The sequence below is a fragment of the Ammospiza caudacuta genome, chromosome 3 (assembly GCF_027887145.1).
Source record: "Ammospiza caudacuta isolate bAmmCau1 chromosome 3, bAmmCau1.pri, whole genome shotgun sequence".
Lineage (NCBI taxonomy): Eukaryota > Metazoa > Chordata > Aves > Passeriformes > Passerellidae > Ammospiza > Ammospiza caudacuta.
This window is the reverse complement of record NC_080595.1, coordinates 4,387,813-4,409,351: the sequence shown is the minus strand read 5'-3', so window position 1 is coordinate 4,409,351 and position 21,539 is coordinate 4,387,813. Positions and strand designations below refer to the sequence as shown.

Sequence of the window (21,539 nt, the reverse complement as noted above, 5' to 3'; positions counted from 1 at the left end):
TATTTAAATGCGCAGAAAAGTAAAGCACTGGAAAAAGGAATAAACCAACTTCAGTCACAGGAACCCCTTGACTAAATGTGAAAAACGCCAATCTATTGTTTTTAAAATTTTAAAAGTTTAATAGTAATAAGATGGTTATAAAAATAGTAATACAATTAGAGTAATAATAATTTGGACAATAACAGTGATGTCCAGCTTCCCTTGGTCAAAACTATAAATCCTTGAGTTGATGTTTGTCTTCCTTTCTCAAGCTGCTTTTCTCTGTTTTGTTAAGGTGTGAGATAAGCATGTTTCCTTTATATATATTCCAAAGCTATAGTTTCAAGGATACAAGCAATATTCTAAAATTATACTTCAAAAGGTTTTATTGCAAACCTCTTTAAGGCTTAACTACAAGCAAAGAGCAACATCCTTAACGCTTTCGTTCAAATGCTCCTAAATTAATTGTGAACAAAAGATGGGTTCAAAGGCCTTCTTCCATGCTTTACTTTCCTCAGTTATTATTAGAATTCATCTTTATAAGTGTCTCCACACATATCACAATCACAAATGCACACTTTGTATTTCACATCTGGAATTGCAGCAGTGTTGGCTGTGCCCCCTGGCACAGCTGGCACTGAGGCAGCTCCCGCTGTGTCCCCAGGCCTGTCCATCCGCAGCGTGTGCTGGAAAGCTGACAGACTCCTGGCAGGGACACAGGACAGCGAGATCTTCGAGGTGCTGGTGAGGGAGAGGGACAAGCCCATGCTGATCATGCAGGGCCACTGCGAGGGGGAGCTCTGGGCCCTGGCTGTGCACCCCAAGAAGCCTCTGGCGGTCACCGGCAGCGACGATCGCTCCGTGCGGTAAGGCTGCACTCCTTCCTTCATTCCATTGCTGCACATGCACCTGAAGTTGTAATTTTGTTGTAATTTTGACTTGCTGGCCTTATGCTAAGACTCTCTTAAGACAACATTCACCACCCCCTCCCCCATATTTTTCTTAGTAACTTTGTTTTTTCTCTTCATACTTGTTTTCATACTTGGGTGCCGCACATCGTGCAAAAATAATCTGAATTTATGTTCAAAATGTGCTGCATTTACATCTTCTGCTTGTATTATTGATTTAGTCCTGCTGTGTACAGGGCATCTAAATGGGGAATGGTCACCTCATATTTCTCTTCTGGTAATATCAAGCAACAAGCTTAAAGCCTAAATACTTTTGTCCAGTGTTTTACTTAGAAGGTATTTGCCTCAGCCTTGAGTGTTTAGGAAATCTGATCTAAAACTAATTCAGTTACAATGCCAGAAAATGAGATTAATGAGAATGCACCAACGTCATAAGGGGAAGTGGAGGGGCAGGCACTGATTGCTTCTGTCTGTGACCAGTGACAAGACCCAAGGGAGCAGCTGGAGCTGAGTCAGGGGAGGTTTCGAATGGATATTAGGGACAGGTTCTTTCCCAGAGGTGGTGGGGCACTGCCCAGGCTCCCCAGGGAATGGTCACAGCCCCAGGGCTGCCGGAGCTCCAGGAGTGTTTGGACAATACTCCCAGGAATGCACAGGGTGGGATTATTGGGGTGTCTGTGTAGGGCCAGGAGCTGCACTGGTGATTCTGATCCAACTCAGGATATTCTGTAATCTTGTGTTTAGTAACTCCATTTGTGTCTTCAGGCTTTGCAGCAGCGTTTTTAAATTTTGTCTACGTATTTGTGGACATTGTCACAAAGTCATGGATGCTCCTTTTCCAGTTCAGAGTCTTCCTGAGCCCACACCCACAGAGCTGCTGTGTTCTCACCTGAGCATGGACTCTGCCCAGTGGAACTGATTATTTACCTGTGATTAAAGAGATGGGGGTTTTCCTGAGCCAAAAATCCATCTCCTACCATACACCCAGCTTCTGATTCCTGCTCCTTCAGATTGCACATTATGATTCACCTCTGCCTTGAGGCTTGCTGCCCAGCTGGGATTTCTTTTTTCTTCCCTTTCAGTCTTTTCATTTGTACTGGTTTCCTATCCCTGCCATCCCTCATCTCATTCTAACTCCAATTAAAATCCAAGTGAGAACCCCACAGAACTGCCAGCTGTTCTCTACAGTTGTGTTTTCTCCCTGCTCCCCACAGAGGATTATTTCTCTCAGGTTGTGCAGTGCATGAATGGTCTCCTCTGCTGGGGTTTGCCTGCCCAGTGTCACAGAGAGACACAAATGTCCTGGCAGGGTTCAGGTCAGTTCTGGAGGAAGGGCTGCAGAGCTGGGATTAGCATTGCACTGCCCTCAAGCCAATAAGCCCCACTAAGATGGGATTTCTTGTCTTGAGCTCATCCCCTGGTGGACAGAGTAATTCAGCTCCTGGAGCTGCTGACTCAGAGCCTGACCCTGCTCGTGCCCCTCCAGGATCTGTGTGCACATCAAACCTTGATTAGTGCCGCTCTTATCATTCTTATCTCTGCTGGAGCAGCTCTGATATCCCTGATGCCTTTGGATGTGCCATTCTCTCCAATGTGCAGGGATTTTACTGCCTGACATCACACATCTTTGGGCTGTTTGGGCACTAGAGAGGGTAGCATTTGAATGCTACTGGGATTTTTTATAGACTGTGGCTTCGTGTGAGGAATTCCCATGAAATGTATAAATACTTTCAATAAGATAAAAAAGTACACAAAAGTATTTTCCTACAATTTTTCTGTAATATTTAAATTGCATCCACAGGGATATTTCTGTATTGCCCTTCATTGGGTAAATTTTCTCAGTATTCAATTATCACACTATTTTTCAAAGAGTGGGTATGTAATGGAAATCTAAATTGGTTTAGAAATAAAAGTATTTAGTGAGTCAGATGGTGTTCTTGTGTCCGGGATGTCTGAATGAGAAGGGGATTTACTGCATTTTTCCCTAGCCCAGCTGAGAGAAGTCTCTAGCCAAATATAGGTTTCTAACATTTTAAATTTCCAGAGCAAACCATCTCAATTAGGAAAGTTGCCTCTTCCCTATCTCTTACCACAGGAACAGGGAAAAATTATCATTCTCTAAAGGCATAGAGAATTATTTATTTCATTTATTAAATAAACTGTCATGTTTTGCAATTGGACTTCCAGAGTATTGGACTGCTTTATGTGGAAGCAACATTTTGGAGCAATAATTGTATTCTAGTGTTTTCTTCAAAATCTTTCTAAACCTTCCTTGTTCATTCCATGTGATGTTTGGCTCACAGCTTCTCCCTTGTGAGACTGCAAGATTTTTGATCCTACCTCATGTTTGTCTTTGAAAACAGTTTTAATGTCCCACATTCATTTATTTTCCACCTTCTTGTCAGGCTCCATCCAAGTTGTGTTTATGCTGTTTATTCCAGTGCCAAGAACAGAACTTCTCCTTTGGAGCCTCTTGTGCTGCCAGAGCCTCCCAGCTCCCTGTGCAGAGCTGAGCTCAGTGGCATCCACATCCTTGGTGCCAGTGCCTTCAGTAAAACCAGGAATTGTTACTGTTCCAGAGCTTTTACTGGAACTCACAGGAGGATCTCCCATCCAGGCTGGGGCTCCTTTCTGGCCAGCTTTGCTCTACAGCTCAGTGTCATGTTCTTGCACAAATTGTTCTTTTCTCCAGTTTAGCACATAATCACATCTGCTGATTCATAATTCACATATTTTACTGAAGGTGTTATCAGGACATTACATTGATGACTCTATCCTACCAAAACAAAGATAGTTGGGTATTTTCTTAATTCTTCTACCCTGAGAGAGGTCTTTTATGCATTTTTCCCCATTATTTCACTTGTTCTTTAAATTTCTAAGTATTGCAGCCTGCTGAGATCTTGTGGGTCAACCTGTAGTGATTTGGGAAGCTCCTTCCATTCCTTCAGAAAAATATAGGGGCATTATTTGCCTTTGTCTTAGGACAAAATTTACTGGTTGATTCTTTTCAATTGCATTGATGTGAATGAAGGAATCATTATGCAGTTTTGTCTCCTAGCTCATTCAGAGTAAGGACAAGAAAGTTTTTCCTGTGGTTGGAATGTTGATGTTCCCTGAGTGTTGCTTTCAGCGAAAATTTCATTCTGAGCTGCATTGACCCTTCCTGTCTACAGAAACTTCATTTTTATTATTCACTTTGGGGAATTCAGTCAGATAAGTGAAGTCTGAAAATAACACCAAATGATGATGAAATTGAGCTTCACTCTGTTTTCTTCTACCACAGTTGTGTTCAGATTGAAAGGAGCTCAATCCTTTACACAATATTAACACAAGGGGTGTGTGCAAGTGATTTTCCCAGCTGAGTTAGACCTTTGGGGTTCCTCCTGAAGACACCCAAACCCTGGGCAGTCAGGAAAAGCCCCCTCCTGCTTTCCCTTCCCCTTGGGGCAGGTTGTGGAGCCTTGCTGACCATGCCTTGATCGCTCGCTGCAATATGGAGGAGGCCGTACGGAGCGTGTCCTTCAGCCCTGACGGGTCCCAGCTGGCACTTGGGATGAAGGATGGCTCCTTCATCGTCCTCAGAGTCAGGTAAGATGAGAAAACACTGGGTATCTTATCAGAAGAAAAAGAAATAATAATTGCAGGTTCATCTATATCCCTTTTAAAAGGTGGCAGTTTGGCAAAGAGAAAATCTATGCTTTAATAAAGTTCAAAATATTTATTCTTAGGAATAATGTTGATAAAATTTAAGATTTTCAAGTGTGGCTGTTTTCCTGTAGTCCGAAGTTATACAGGTATTTAGTGAGAAGAAAAATGCATAAAGGAGAAAACATAGTTTGGAGAGGGTCTTCTTCACTGATGATTTATTTCCTGGCATACACATACCAGGCAAAATAATTGGTGATCAAAAGACATTTGTAAGTGTTTTCAAGATAAACCTGAATTCTGTTTTTTGTGTAAGTGGAAGGCCTTTTTCTACATGGCTCAATCTTAAGCATTTTCTGTCTGAAATGCTGTTATGGAGGGCACACAAAAGCAGGTAAAGCCTTAAATTGGCCATAGAGTGAAATGGCCAAACCTTACTGTGATTTCAAAACACAAAAGCTGTTTAATTGATATCTGGAATAATTTACCCCCTCCTGACTGTACTCCTTGTGTTTGCCAAACATATACTTAAAATTCTTGGAACTTTAAACTGATAGGAGGGAAAAAGCCTGGAAAAACCCCTGTAATGCTCTGCTTGAATGACTTTAACAAAACTTAAATGAGCTGTTCATATTAATTTAAAAGCCTTGCCAGTGACTATTTTTCTAAAGAAGTTAATCATCTTTATCTCCCAGTAATCTTGTCCTTGTTAATTTGTCTGATGCCTCCTAGAAATCTCTGTGTTGGGTTAGGAATGCCTCTCCTTCCAGGACCCTGCTTTTAACAGTGCTGTGTGTCAGGGTTTAAAAGACAAACTTACAAAATGTATCTCAGTAAACTTGGGTTGGATGCTGCTTCATCAGCAGTACTTCATTAGAGCAGGTGAAGAGAATCATTGTGGACAGGCAGAGTGGTTTCTATCTGCTGCTAAAAAAATGCTTAAAATCAATGCCTCTCCTTTCAGGACCCTGCTTTTAATAGTGCTGTGTGTCAGGATTTAAAAGATAAACTTACAAAATGTATCTCAGTAAATACTGAAGTACTAGCAGTACTTCAATAGAGCAGGTGAAGAGAATGAGGAACATTGTGGAAAGGCAGTGGTTTCTGTCTGCTGCTTTAAAAATGCTTAAAATCAATGCTTCTCCTTTCAGGACCCTGCTTTTAACAGTGCTTTGTGTCAGGATTCAAAAGATAGACTTACCAAATGTATCTCAGTTAACTTGGGTTGGATGCTGCTAGCAGTAGCATCCGAGTCTCCCAGTAATCTTGTCTTTGTTAATTTGTCTGATGCCTCCTAGAAATCTGTCTTGGGTTAGGAATGCTTCTCCTTGAAAGGAGTTTTATTTCATTTACCTGCTTTTAACAGTGCTGTGTGTCAGGATTTAACCCTGCTTTTAACAGTGCTGTGTGTCAGGATTTAAAAGATAAACTTAAAAAATGTATCTCAGTAAACTTGACTTGGATGCTGCTAGTAGTACTTCATTAGTGCAGGTGAAGAGAATCATTGTGGACAGGCAGAGTGGTTTCTGTCTGCTGCTTTAAAAATGCGTAAAAACAATGGAAGCAATAGGAAGTTATCCACAAAAAAAAAGGATATTTCAAGTGAAATCTAATTTCTATTGTACAAATTATTCAGTGCATCTATCTCATCTGTGCCTTGCTCATTGCTGGTGTGCAGCTGTGACTGTGCCCTGTGGCCCCTGCAGGGACATGACCGAGGTGGTTCACATCAAGGACCGCAAGGAGGTGATCCATGAGATGAAGTTTTCCCCCGATGGCTCCTACCTGGCCGTGGGCTCCAACGATGGGCCCGTGGACATCTACGCCGTGGCCCAGAGATACAAAAAAATTGGGGAATGCAGCAAATCCTCCAGTTTCATCACCCACATTGACTGGTCTGTGGACAGCAAGTTCCTGCAGACCAACGATGGTGCTGGAGAGAGGCTCTTCTACAAGATGCCCTGTAAGTTTACAAGGGGCTTGTGTTGTGAATGATTAAATTTTGGTTTTGGTTTGAAGAGAACACCACAAACATGATACAAATATTACAGGTGAAAGTGGAGTTTCCTGGCTGGAACATAGAGAAATACCCACTGCTCATTTTTTCAATATCCTCAGCTTTAAGGAGAGGCTGTCTCTGCTATGTAAATTACATTTTTTTTCATTACAACTTTTACAGCTTAACTCACTCTTAGGTAATTACCAAAGCCCCTCTGTCCCTATTGTCCTTTCTTGATGAATGATTCCTGTTAGTGATCAGAATGTTTTTAAGATTATAACTAAAAATAGGCGAATTGTTTGAGTCAGCTTGAATTGCTGAGGTTCTCAATGTAAAAGCTTGTTGGTAGAAACAACACTGATAACTAATTGACTTATTCTCACTCTTATTTGAGAATGCTTTCTAATATTTAGAGGAAACTTTTGCAGAAGAGAGCTTTAGAAATAAAAATTTGGGCTCTTTTGAGCTAGTTTGGCAACCTTCAATCAACTCTGAAACAGCCCCTGTAAGTAAAAAGTACCAGTACAGAATGGCTGACTGACCAAATACTCACATTTCAGGGACTTAATGTGGATGAAAAACTACTAGCACATGAGCATGATTTAAAATTGTGGCACTTGAAAGTGTTCTAGGAACTCTTGCCATTCACAGTACTTTCTACTGAAGGCATTTCTTTGGTAGATTTGGAATGATGAAGTTTTTCCATTTTCGTATGTTTTTATCATGCCAATCCTAATTAGCATACTAATTCTCATTAGTATTCTAATTATTTCTAATGCAGCTGCATTAGAATTCCTCAGATGTGTGCTGTCCTCACACATCACAAATGAGAGATTATAGTAATTTAAAGGAAGATTGTGACTCTTCTTAATTGAGGTTAAAAATTAATTACAGCTAGAATACACAGATAAATACGATGAAAAGAAACAGAGTTTCTAAGAAGCAAATGATGAAATTGGTTATTCACCTGCACATTTTCAGCTGGGAAACATCTAACAAGCAAAGATGAGATCAAAGGAATTCACTGGGCTTCATGGACCTGTGTGATAGGAGCAGAAGTGAGTGGAATTTGGCCAAAATACACAAACATCACAGATGTCAACTCTGTGGATGGGAATTACAACAGCTCCGTGCTGGTGACTGGTGATGACTTTGGCCTGGTGAAATTATTCAGATTTCCGTGCCTAAAGAAAGGTAAGGTGGAATTTTGTATGGCTGAAAATGCAAGATTCACCTCAATACTGTATCAGTGTATTTTCTAATGGTGGCTTTTCTTTTTGGTGCAAAATTCCAGTTAGTGAGTGCACAACTCCTGTGAGTATCAATGGATACAGAGAGCAGACTTTAACCCTCTCTGTGTAGTTGTTTTCAGAAGTGTTAAGAATGTGTGGCTGCTTCCTCAGGATTTGCACATAAAACCAGCAATCCAAATCAAACAACCTTTTGCCTTTCTGTGAGCTTCAGTGTTTAATTTGATATCACATCTCAGTGTATTTTCAAAATTTGTGTTTTAGAAAAATGTAATGCGTGTGTTGAGTTGACAGTGGCACTCGTGGCCAGAAAGGTGAAAATTAAACCTTGTGTGTGTCTGGTACTTCCTGCCAAGATTGAAGTACTTTTCTGGCAACAGAAGATATTGTCCATATTATTTTTATATCATAATTACTTTTATATCAGCATATCAAATGAGGCATTTGAGTATTTTTTGGTTCAGCTTTCACAAGTGTATGATTCTATTAGGAACCTAACTTCATTAGTATAAAGTTAATTTTTCCCTCACACAGCAGCAGTTCTCCTGTTGTTTCCAGGAGCTAAATTCAGGAAATACGTTGGCCACTCAGCCCACGTCACCAATGTGCGCTGGTCCCACGATTTCCAGTGGGTTTTGAGCACAGGAGGTGCTGATCACTCCGTTTTTCAGTGGAGGTTTGTGCCAGAAGGGATAACCAATGGCATCCTGGAAGCCTCTCCACAAGGTAAACATCATCTCTGTTCAAGTATTTGTTAAATTAAATCAGCACAGAATGCAGCACTGCTGGGAGAGCTCTTATTGATTTAGCAGGAAAAAAAAAAATCATAATTCTTTGGAATTGCATATACTCAGCATGTTTGGGGCATTGAAGCTGTCAAAGACAAGCCTTGGTTTGGGCCACATTAAAAGCTGCTGCAGTCTGCAATATTTGTGTTGGGGAATACATAAACAGCATTCCTCAAAGTGTGTGAAAGAAGACATTTAGAGGGACTGGATAATTAAATTTCCAACCTTAACCATCTAACTTGAATTCATAAGTCACACTACACATTTAATTGTTTAATTTTAGTTTTCAATGCAATCTCACGTATCTCACAACAAATTTCTCATATTTATGCAGTAGCTGTACCTCAGATATTCTTCTTGTTATAGTCATGATCTTTATAATATCCTGCCAAAGCCATATGAACTGTGTCATGGCGATTGCTAAAATTGGGATTCCCTGCAGCAGAAGGGCAAAATTTCACTCTGTACATGCACAATTTGGTAAATTATCTAACTTACAGCAAATATTTTAAGCACAAAGAATGATCAGTGAAAGTTTTTATTTGTCATTTCTGTGTGTCTGCTCTCCAGACCCTGTTTTGAAAGCAGAATTCTCTGATGCTGGAATTGTACCAGTAGCTGCTCAGTGATTTTGCTTCTTTCTGCCACCTTCCTGCCCCGGGCAGGGAAACAGGAGAGACAGAAATGAAGGCTGACACATTCAGTCAGCCCCCGTGACTTTTACAAGCTGCTTGAGCTTCCAGATTTCTTGAATACTGCTTTGCCCATAGTCTAAATTATATAAAAATGTCACATACTATTTTCCTGTGATTTTACGTGTTCAATATATAGATTTTTAATTATTTTTTTTTTAAGCAGAGGGAGGTGTTGATTCCTACAGTGAGGAATCAGATTCAGATTTATCTGACGTGCCAGAGCTGGATTCTGACATTGAGCAGGAAGCTCAAATCAACTATGATCGCCAGGTGAGTGTGAAATAACTCCCAGGGCCAATTACCTGGCAAGTTCCCATCCCTGTTCAGCACAGAGAGGAAGTTTACTGCTGACTCATGGACTGCTCTCAGTTATTTTGATGGAATTCAGCTGATTATGCAAGCAATCTACATAAACCCTTGAGCTGGAGATGAGAATTTGAAAGGGTTTGGAGAAAAGAATTTAGAAGTGTTTTGGGGGTTGGAAGGTGATCTTTAAGGTCCCTCCCAAGCCAAACCACTCTGATTTGGACTCTGTTTACGAGTGACTAGAACCTGGTTCCAGGAGCTGTGGTCATTTTGAGTATTGCCTGTCCCCTTGTCCAGTGAGCTCTCAGCTGCAATGGGAAAGGTCAGAAATCCCTCAGAGCAGGACTGGGGTCTTGTATTGAGGGGGAAAATCACAGAATAACTTGGTTCATGTTGATTTAAGGGGTTTAATGGCTGGTGTGGGGCTGCTTTCTGGGATGTGGGAAGCTCACCTCTAATATTCCAGGCTTGAAGCAAGGGCATTCTTTATCTTTTCACCTCACTTTCTAGACTGCAATAAATTGCATAGGTCCTTCTGCCAACAGCCTCTTTCACCTGTTTATTACAGGGATCAATCATGAATGACAAATGAAACAGATTTTGCCAAATTCTCTCCTTTCCCTTCCATTCACTCCCAGTTTCACTGGAGTGCTGGTCATTCTCCTCCTCCCCTCCTCCTCCTGAATTTCCATCTTTATTCAAATCAGCCATCATCCTCCTCCACACTGTCTGTGTGTCAAAAAGGACATCTGGGTTTAAAAACTACAAGTGACAATATCATTGCAGGCAGTTCAAGAGCAATATTCCAGGCAGGTTAATGCATGGAAAACCAGGAGCATCTTTAAAATAGCATCTCTCATGGAAAATGGGAGACAGCCCCAAGCAGAAGCTGCCTTTGGCATTTTGTTAAAGGAAATAATGGACAAAAGCACAGGGAAATAAAAACATTAATCTTATTTTGAGAATTGGGGTTTGGTTTGGGTTTTTTATTTTTAATAATATGGCTGAAGCAGCAGAGAGGATTCTACATTTTGAGATGCATCAGAACATGATGCCCCAGTATTTTGTTTCACTGAGTTTGTTTCTTTCTTTTCATTTCTTCCAAAAATCCAGTGTTGCTTCTTGGAAGTCAGGTAGAATTCTGTGGGAGTGGCAATTTCATTGTCCATTTGTCCAAGAAATGTGGGCACAGAAAACAAACGCTAAAGCCGCATTTCTGCATTGAGATGGATTTTGTTTGGGGATGCTTCAAATACCTTTAGTATCTCCACAGAATTTTAGCATTTCTATAGTGTTTAAATGGAAAGTATTTTGTGTGTTTATAGATCTGTAATTATACTTTGGGGTTGTATACTTTCACCATAATCCTGAGACAGAAGCAGTTCATGCTCAGCTTTGAGCTTGGGCACTGAAGTGCAGGTGAAATTAAAAAACACCAGTCACCATTTACATTGCTTTTCACTAAGTAACACTGGAACCTTCTGGAAAGACTCCACTCTGCTGCTGCTGCTCCAGATTGCTGTTCTGGGCCATTCAGACCAGGAGAATTCATTGTCCAGGAAACATTTATTATCATCTGAAGGCTGGGGACAATAGTGCCTGCCTCTGCATTGTAACCACTCTACATCACATTAGCATATATTAAATTTCATTATTAAAGTCACTTTCACTCACATACACAAATATTCATAAAAGCAGAGACGTGCAGTTAACTTTAGCAATTCTTCTTTAGGTTTACAAAGAAGACCTACCTCAGCTAAAACAGCAAAGTAAAGAGAAAAACCATTCTGTGCCCTTCCTTAAGAGAGAGAGAGCACCCGAGGACAGCTTGAAGCTGCAGTTTATCCATGGGTAGGGTAACAAAAATAATATTTGCTATTTCTGATTGATTAACATTGCTGGGGTGCTCTGACAACTCTTATCAGAGCATAAGCAAAGCATTTTGTGGTGCTTACCCACAATTAATTTGTCATTTTTGCTGTGGTAATTATTAGAATATCAGGTATAGCTTTTCTGTTTTCAGTTTTGTTTTAGGATGGATGGAGCTCTGAGCAGCCTGGTGCAGTGGGGGATGTCTCTGCCTATGGCAGGAGGTGGAGCTGGAGCTGGGTGATCCATAAGGTCCCTTCCAGAACAGACCATTCCAGGATTCTCTTTGTTAAAGAACAGGGGAAGCATGTAATAGTGATAAATAATAAATCTCTGTTGAGTTTTATGAAATTACATTTTATACTTGTTGCTCATACACCTGGTGTTTCCTGGAGTCTTTGTAATAGCGGTGATTTGTTCAAATGCCTGATAGATTTCTGCTCCAATCCAATTCCTTGTGAAGCTTACCTGGACACAATTCTATGTAAAAGATACAGCCTTTTTGTGAAATCAGTGCTGATTTAGGGATTGAGTGCAAAGTAACCCTTGAGAAGATCTTCTGAGCTCGAGCTCAGAAGTATCACAGAGGAGCCTCAGGACTCCTTTCCCTTAACACACAAATCTATAGCACAGATTTCCCGAGCAGCTGTGGGGCAGCCATGAGATGTTTGATGTCTGCTGCAGGTACAGGGGCTGTGACTGCAGGAACAACCTGTTCTACTGGCAGGGGAGGTGGTTTATCACATCACCTGCTGCCAGGTGTTTGGTGTTTGCTGCGGGAACAACCTGCTGTACACCCAGGCAGGGGAGGTGGTTTATCACAACCCCTGCAGCCAGGTGTTTGTTTGGTGTTTGCTGCAGGTACCGGGGCTGTGACTGCAGGAACAACCCAGGGGAGGTGGTTTATCACAACCCCTGCAGCCAGGTGTTTGTTTGGTGTTTGCTGCAGGTACAGGGGCTGTGACTGCAGGAACAACCCAGGGGAGGTGGTTTATCACAACCCCTGCAGCCAGGTGTTTGTGTGGTGTTTGCTGCAGGTACAGGGGCTATGACTGCAGGAACAACCTGTTCTACACCCAGGCAGGGGAGGTGGTTTATCACATCGCTGCTGTGGCCGTCGTGTACAACCGGCAGCAGCACTCGCAGCGCCTCTACCTCGGCCACGACGACGACATCCTCAGCCTCAGCATCCACCCCATCAAGGACTATGTGGCTACTGGGCAGGTGGGGAGTTCAAAGTGGCAGCAATCATGTTTTATATAGAATTAGAAAAAAAGCCATTTTCTTTTTCCTCACATGTATTGTTTCCTCCTAAATCTGGGCAAACTGAATGTTGTTTCCTATTTCCCTGCTGAAACTGTTGGAGATGATTAAAAAACCATTCCTATATAACGTGAACACTGCCAGTCTTGTGCTATGGCCTTCAAAAGTCTTATATTTACTTTTAATCTCTCATGTAAAACACAGGAGCGGTATTTTATCTCCTTCTTAGAATGTTTTGGACTTTAATGGCTCAGTTGCAGTATTTTTGTACTGTAGGAGCTTTCAACAACTTTGCTCAGATAAAAGCTGATAGGCACTTTCCTGATAGCTGGTACTGAATATGATGTATTCAGTGTATACATATTCATTCAGAAATCAGGATAAATGATACTATGAATATTCCACTGAATAGTGATAGTTTTAGAGACCATCCACTGATATTTCTCTGAATGAAAAAATAAATCCTGAAAAAGATAAAATAGGGCAAATGACAAACCTCTGTAGGGTTTTAAAGATATGATAATGCTAATTACTGTTATTGGTGTGCATTGAACTTCTATGGGCAGAGAGCCCAATTAACCCTCTGATCTAGGTTGGAAGAGATGCTGCTATCCATGTTTGGGACACCCAGACTCTGAAATGTTTATCCTTGCTCAAAGGCCAGCACCAGAGAGGAGTGTGTGCACTGGATTTTTCAGGTGAGCCACAGCCTATGTTTATCTAAATGAGTAATTTAAAAGCAATCCTTGTGATGCAGTGTTAATTCAAACAGGTGTAAAATTGCAGCCAGTACCTATTTTACATGGAAGCTTGCTGACTTGGGATAAAAACAGTGTGTGTGGTGAAGTCAGTCATGGGCCTTTGGTCACTTGGTCAATGATTGATTTGGGTGGTGTCTAGCAGATAATACCAAGAGTGCAGTTGGAATTCTGGTCACTCTCTACATGGTGCTGTGAGAATTCTAAAGCAGGCAGGATGGTGACTCAAAGCATATGAATGAGTTGGAAATGTCACCTCTGGGCTCATCCAACTCTTTGCATTTGCTAACAATTGCCACATTTTTCAGTGAGTTTACAGAAGAAGTAAATATGACAAACAGTTGTCTGCTGTCTCTCCCACTTGTCTTTCCAAGCTGGCTGCCCTGAGCTGTCTCAGTTTTTAAGGGATAATTCCTGTGTGCAGCACTGAAGAATATCATCCATATGGTGGGGACTTAAATACTTCTGTATCTTCATAAAAGGCCTTGAAAATTCATTCTCCCTTCTCTATGAAAAAAATTAAGAGATTACTTTATCTGAACTATCCTCTACTTGATCTGATTTTTTTTTTCAATTAAACACAGCTTATTTCATATTCTGCTCTCCAGAAATGTGGTAAGACTTCATTAGGATGCAGATCACATTTGTAAGACAAGACTATACAAAAGAAGTTTGACTTCCACAAAGATAAATCTGTGGAACTCAGTCATATTCCATTATCAGGAGAGGAGCCTGGTGTTCATCCAGGAGCTGAAATTCAGATGTGAAATTGCTGACCCACTGTGGTATATAAGCTCACTCTGAAAGGAGATAAAGTGCCAGAAGGAAGAAAAATGGATAAGGATGATTTAACTGGTATTAGACAATGTGCACAGATGTCAAAAAACTTCTTGTTAAGATCCTTAATTGAACAAACATTCCTATATTTGAAAATTCTTTGTGGTATGCATTTTTAACACCAAGTAAATTCCTGGCCAAGTAGGAATATTCTGGATCTTGGCACCCATGTGCCTGTAAAGAATAAACTGGCCAAATATTCTGTGGACATAAATCTGTAAAAAATACTGAATGTCTTTTAAAAAGTAGCAACCATTCAACATTACAGTGTTGCTTTAGGACCTGATCCTGAGAATAATGCACACACTGCATTCCTGACTGCCTTTAGCTGGGATTCTTGGCATGGGCAGGGACAGAGCTGAGCAAATGTGCACCTCCCTGCAGGATCAGGGGCTGCACTGCCCTGCCCTGTGTAGGGGATTTGCATTGTCTTAATAACAGAGCTTTCACAATCAGGTTCAGATCACACTTATGTGGAGCTTAAAGATAGAAACCTGGAGCTCCCAACCTTTTCTGGCTGTAGTTGATGAAGCAGCTGACTTTTCCCTCCAGTTCTCTCTCTAAACCATCAGCTGCTGCCCTTTTCTCAAAGCTGGGTCCTTCTTGTACAGCCCTTCTCAGGACACGGTGATTCTGAGGATCATTTCATTCCTGCAACGTTTGGCTGTGCCCTCTGGTGGCTAATTTAACATTTATACCTTGGGATATTGTTTGGAGGCTGTAGTCCATATTAGTGCATAAACCTCCTGTTTCAAGTGCATAAAGTTTAAATTGTTGTGTTGTTTGGGGATTTTTTATATAAACTCAGTTTTGGTTTCTTGTCCTGTATTTTAACTTCTTTTCTTCCTACCTTATTCTGCTTCTTCCACTTGGTCCTGTTTCTTTCCTACTAATTCTTAAATTCCCCTTCTTCTTGCTTCTAGTAAGATCAATCATTAAAATCTGTAAGAACTTACTCAGTCCTGTGAACTCTGCAGCAGTTCTGATAGAGTAATTTCTATCAATGATTCTCTTTTTCCTCTTGAAGTCAAATATGCCCAAGCTGAGTCCTTCACACCATTCATTTCTGTGAGAAGCCCATTCCCAGATCAGTATTTTTGTTCAGCCCCTACCCAGCTCTGCTCCCTCCAGCTGTGACTTTTGTGCAGTTAAAAAAGCCAGGCAGGTGATCAGCTCCTCCTGCACCCTATAAATTGTCTTATCATTGGCTGCAGTAATCATGGCTTAGTTTTATAAACTTTGTAGAATGTCAGCACAGAAGTTTGTCTCTAAAACTTTGTTAGAGATGGTTGTGTTTATCATTATTTTATACATGTGGCAAGAGTGCCGGGGTACTGTTGAATTATGGATGGTTTTCTCTTCTGGCTTTCCTTGCTCTCATTATCAGTCCTGCTGTGTCTTTCCTGCAGTGAAAGTGAAGATAGCCAGCAGTTATTTTTAGCCTTAAAATTTTATATTGTATTTATAGTTTCATCACCCTGCCTATGAACATTTCATACACTGGTAAATCTCTGCACCATTTCAAGCAAAGAAAAGAAGCATTATCTATCAGAAATATTTCAAATAAAATGCAACGTGAGTTTAGGGTGCTTGAGCTTTATGAATTGAATTTCACTGCCTTGTTTGATCTTCCCTGTTTTCCTTGTACTTACACATAGGAATGCTTTATGTCTGCCTTAGGGAAAAGATCTGAACTCCAATTTCTCAAACTTAATTTGGGAGGGTTTTTTGCTTCATTTATAATATCACATTAGAAATTCAGTTTGCAATGTGATTGTTGGTTCATTGCCTGTTACATTTTCAGCTAAAGCCTCAGCCCCTTTAACACTCAGTATTGCTTCTGTGCAGCTGATGGGAAATGTTTGGCATCTGTGGGGCTGGATGATAACCATGCCATTGTGTTCTGGGACTGGAAAAAGGGAGAAAAGCTGGCAACAACCAGGTAAGGATACCCACAGGTTAAAATCCCCTCTGATTGCTGTTTTTTCTGATTAGCATCGTTCACATTTTTCCTATGAACAAAGAAATAAAGCAGAACTCCCCTCTGAAAGCAGGATGGTGTTTCAGAGCAACATACCCAGATTAAAAACCTGGGGATGCACAGATCAGTGTTTGGAAATTGTGTGAACTATTTCTGTCAGGAGTTCTTATCCTTTCTGTTGGGAGAGCCACATTGGCACTGTGGTTTGTTTCAGGTTTTTCAAGTGAAGTTTAATATTTTCTTTCAGTTTTGTGTCCTGGCTTAGGGCAGAAGTCACCAGAGGTGTCGTTTCCTTTATGTATTCAATGATGTGCTGGGTTCCATCAATCACCAGATCACTTTCTAAAAAGAAAAAAGAGTTCTCTCTATTCTTTATAAGTATTTCAGTCACTGCTGATCCAGCCTTCCTTCTGAGCCAGCTTTTTCTGAGTTATTTGCTCTTCCAATTGCCAATGGAAAGCTCAGCTGCTAACCTGACAGTGAAGAGTCCTTTGTGTTTTCTGAAGGGAGCAGTGCTGGGAAGAGAATTGGATTAAAGTGGCATGTTTGCTGTTTTGTACTCAACTGCTGGATTGCAACAATAGTTACTCAGTGTAGGAAAATCAAACTGTCTGAGAACCTGGTTTCTGTCTCAGCCTTGGACAAAATAAGTGTGCCCCTGGTCACCAGGACTGAGCAGAATTCCTGTGAGAGTGGATGTATGGGCCAGAAAGGCAAGGAGAGAATTCCATGTGCTCTCTGCAACCATGTAATGTAGCACTGCTCAGTAGAAATTGTTAGTATAGCTGCAAAAAAGTGCCTGTGAAAGGTAATTTACTTTAATTACTTTATGGTGACATGTTGCAGAAGAAATGAGATTTTCTGGTGGCAGCAGTCTCTGTTAGTAGTGTACCATTAGTGAAGAAATCAGTGTTTCACTCCATGTGTGTGTACCACCGTCTGTTAGCTATACAATTTCATCTCAGACATCCAGTTTATTAGGCAGTGAGGGTTTAAATCCTGTCTAAAATCTGTGCTGGAGGCTTTGCTTAGCAACAGCCCTGGCTGTGCTGTGAAACGTGACATTTTCCTGGGCTTTGCAATCCCAGTTCTGCTGTCCCCAGACAGATTGTGCTTGACTTGCAAGCAAAGAAATACTTTCTGTATTGCCACGCTGACCTTTAAGCTTTTAAAAACAAGATAATGATAAGCTGTGTCACTACCTGGGGCTGCTGCTCCCAGGACAGATAAAACATGGAGCACTTGGGTTCTTTTCACCATGTAATGCTGCATGTACCCAGTGCATCTATTATTGCTCATCTGTTATCTTCAAAATATGCAGGGTCCTCACAGAGAGCAGAAAAATGAATGTATCTTCTAAAACCTTGCAGTTTAAACCGTTGTTTAAATTTTAGCAGTGCCTAAATGCAACTCCCCTGTTCTGGTGAGCACAGGAGGACAAAGAGACACAAAAGCCCTCATGTGGCCTTTGCACACAAGAATGAAAGAGCATCTCCTTACAATCATATGGACCCATATAAACCTGGAAAATGGGTGTCCATTCACCATATACAGACACTTATGTTTATTCTGCAGTTAGATTTACTTTTGTGAATGTTCTTTTTGCTTTATCACTCTAGGCTGATTTATTTCAGCATGACTTCTCAGGTTTTTGGTTGTTTTTTTTTTTTTTTTGTTGCAACATTAAGAACACTCTTATTTATTTGCTTTAATTGTTTCAGAGCTAAATATGCAGCTTGTTTCCCTGTCCTGGCTCTCCTACCTCCTGTCTAATTCCATTAAAGTCCTTGTTGAGTAAGTGGGAGCCAAACACCTCAGCACTGCAGGATGATGTGCTGCAGATGTCAGGGGTGGCCAGGACTGGTTTGCATCCAGACATTCCCACTAAAATGGAATACTGACCCTCAGAGGGGTGTCAGAACCATGTGATTTTCTATATCTGCTGAGCCTGTCAGGAAAAAGTGACTTAATCCTAGCACAAACCTGCAGATTACAGTGAAAAGCTCATGCTTCCTGCTTTGGGGGTTTATAAAACACTGACATGGATTTAATTAATGCTTTACACCTGGGAATAATTTTTCCTTTGATAAGACCCAAGCTTGTAAATTCCCATAAATACATCAACAAGCATAACTTTAGTTACCCAAGAACTAAACCTGGAGGTGAATGTGCTGCTGAGTGAACTGCTACAATTTTATAATTCATGATTTTGTTTTCTGTCTTGAAGCCCACAGATTAAACACTTCCTCAATTTTCCTGTCAGACTATCTTTTAATATTTATTGAGTTCTCATGCACTTAAATACTTATCTTGACCTTTATGTCTTCTCTTAATTGCCTTGACCTTTATTGCCTGCTCCTTTGTTATGACTTAAATGAACTGAAATTCAGTGGGAGAGGATTTTTATTCCCCACATTTCTGTAGTCCCCACATGGTGTGTGCTCAAATTCTCCTGCCAGCTCCATGAGGCAAATCCCAGAACTAAACCCTTGCAGATTAGAAATATGGCTCTCTACTTTTTGCTAGATGGGGAAATGATTTATATCAATGATTCAATTAGTTTGAAATCTTAAGTCATCTTTTGCCAGACTTTTAAAATGTCTACTTCTATTGCAGGGGCCATAAAGATAAAATATTTGTAGTGAAATGTAATCCACATCATGTGGACAGACTTGTCACAGTTGGGATGAAGCACATCAAATTTTGGCAGCAAACAGGTACTGTATTGAGTATTTTATATTTTATTAATATGGGAATTTGTGAACATTTTTAATACAGGAACATCATATTCCCGGTTTAAGAATTTGTTTTATTAGTTAAGCACTTTTCCAGTTACCAAATATTAAAGGGGTTAAAACCCACCTCTGAGTCAGCAAATGTCATAATATTCCTTCCTCCTTGGAAAGAATTTCCAGCTAATTGTGTTTAGATTCTAATCATAATATTAAGACATTCTCCTAAGCAAGCATCCTTGGCTCCCAGAAAATCAGCTTCTGATTGAGGATATTTTTTATTCAGGACTGGATTTTTTGCTCTTCATGACTTTTTAGTTGTGTACACATGATACAAGTGCTCAGAACAACTCAAAATTAGGTCATTTTAAGAGCTTCCTACACTTCATACCATAGTTTAAGCATTCAAGTGGTTCAGGTGCTCTCAGATAAATAATTATTTTTTCTGCTTTTTTTTAGTCTTTAGGTTATTTTTGCAGTGATCACGTAGATTTGCATTGCTGTTTGCCAAGTTCCATGGTGGGAATGTGCATTAAGCAGCATCTTGCTCCAAGAACAGTCTCTTTGCAATAAAAATGGTGATTTTTAATTCAGATTTGCTCAATGGAGTGGGGAGTTAGTGTGGTGTCAGCTGTCAAGCCCACAGTGCCTTGACACAAGGCCACCTTTACAAATGATATTTTGTAATTTATGTGTGTTTTTGTCCAAGCATTGATTCATGGCCTCATGGCTGCTTCTGCTTTCTGACCCAAAGCAAGGCTGTGGTGATTTGGAGGAACAGACCCTGCCATTTATTCTGCAACCTGCTGCCAAAAGCTCAGGGTGCCAGGGGACAGCTAAACCAATCTGCTTGGGGTCACCTCTGCAGAGAAGCAGCATGGCAGAAGCTGCTGTGGGCAAAAACCACCCTGCCAGGCTGTGCTGGTGTTCACAGGGGTCTGAGGGTGAGGGAAGAGACGAGGATCTGACTCCATGTTTCAGAAGGCTGATTTATTGTTTTATTATATATGTTATATTAAAACTATACTAAAAGAATGGAAGAAAGGATTTCATCAGAAGGCTGGCTAAGAATAGAAAAAGAAGAATGATAACAAAGGTTTGTGTCTCAGACAGAGAGTCCGAGCCAGCTGACTGTGATTGGCCATTAATTAGAAACAACCACATGGGCCAATCCCAGATGCACCTGTTGCATTCCACAGCAGCAGATAATCAATGTTTGCATTTTGTTCCTGAGGCCTCTGAGCTTCTCAGGAGGAAAAATCCTAAAGAAAGGATTTTTCAGAAGATATCATGGCTACACCAGACCTTGCAGTAGTTGGTTTTGCACAATTCCTCACCAAATTTATCTCCTGCTGGGGAAGGCAGTCTGAAGGCCTGAGGCTGATCTGCTCCAGAGCTGTCACTGCTGGGTTCACTTTCTTTGGTTGTGCTTTTTCCTTCTGCATTTTCATTATCAGGCAGCCCCAGGAGATCTTGGGGTCAAACATTTGTCCTGTACAGCCCAAGCAGAGCAAGGCCTGTGCTGCTGTTGCAGGTGGAGGCTTCACCTCCAAGCGGGGCACGTTTGGGAGCGTGGGGAAGCTGGAGACCATGATGAGCGTCTCGTACGGGCGCGGGGAGGAGCTGGTGTTCTCTGGGGCTGCCACTGGGGACATCTACATCTGGAAGGAGACCCTGCTGCTGAGGACAGTGAAGGCCCATGATGGACCTGTGTTTGCCATGCATGCACTGGACAAGGTATCTGTCACCTTCCTTCACCTGGATTTTTGTGGCACCCATGGATTTTAGAGGTGTTTGCGGTTAAACAAAGCCAATAGGAATGAGCTCTGTTATTTGATACACCTGGATTTGTAAGCACCTTCTTCCATGTGCTGGTACCTGACCAGCAGCTTTCTGACCTCTAAAAATTCAAAATTTATTTCTCACTCTGCTCAAGAGTGTGGTTTTCATGTTTGTGCAAACCACAGGGAGTAATGGGTAACACTCATTGCCTCTTCAAGCTGATCCCAAAAACATTTGTGCATTACCAGTTTCCAAAATATGAAACATGAGCTTTTAATAATATTATCATGATCTTTTAATAATATTATCATTGTGTCTTAGTCAAGATGGCAGATAACATCTTGATTAAGACTCAGAACCGAAAGGTTTTGGGTTTTGAGTTAACTATTCCAGATAACAAAAGAATTCTCTTTCAGTTGCATCAATACATCCATAAAAGAAATTATGGCAAAATATCTGCATCACACAAACGAGCTAAAGACAAAGTTTTGCCCCTGGCAATTTGAAGATAATGTTGATAATGGAATATCCTTTTTGAGGTTATGGTTTCAACTGTAGAAGTAAAAGATGAGAAGAATGTTAGCTATTAACATTTTTATATATCAAGGTCAATTAAGATCCCTGTGGCTCAATCCTTTCTGGCCCTAATTGATTGTTCCCAGCTTTCCTATCAATTTTTCTGTTTGATCTTGGCACTGAACATTCTCTTCACTTAGATTTTTGTTGGTTAGTTATTTATGCTCTTCT

At 40.8% G+C, this 21,539-nt stretch overlaps 1 protein-coding gene across 2 annotated transcripts in view; it reads left to right on the top strand.

Annotated features, from left to right (window-relative positions):
- The window catches only part of EML6 (EMAP like 6), an 89,436-nt gene that overhangs the window by 40,748 nt on the left and 27,149 nt on the right, over positions 1–21,539 (top strand). For both annotated transcript variants that reach the window (XM_058801789.1, XM_058801788.1), the window contains exons 7-18: positions 644–845; positions 4,338–4,475; positions 6,239–6,495; positions 7,513–7,725; positions 8,340–8,507; positions 9,428–9,534; positions 11,303–11,421; positions 12,477–12,663; positions 13,295–13,400; positions 16,146–16,239; positions 18,895–18,995; positions 20,545–20,747. In XM_058801789.1, coding sequence (XP_058657772.1) covers positions 644–845; positions 4,338–4,475; positions 6,239–6,495; positions 7,513–7,725; positions 8,340–8,507; positions 9,428–9,534; positions 11,303–11,421; positions 12,477–12,663; positions 13,295–13,400; positions 16,146–16,239; positions 18,895–18,995; positions 20,545–20,747 — 1,895 coding nt within the window. The remainder of the gene's footprint in view (positions 1–643; positions 846–4,337; positions 4,476–6,238; positions 6,496–7,512; positions 7,726–8,339; positions 8,508–9,427; positions 9,535–11,302; positions 11,422–12,476; positions 12,664–13,294; positions 13,401–16,145; positions 16,240–18,894; positions 18,996–20,544; positions 20,748–21,539) is intronic.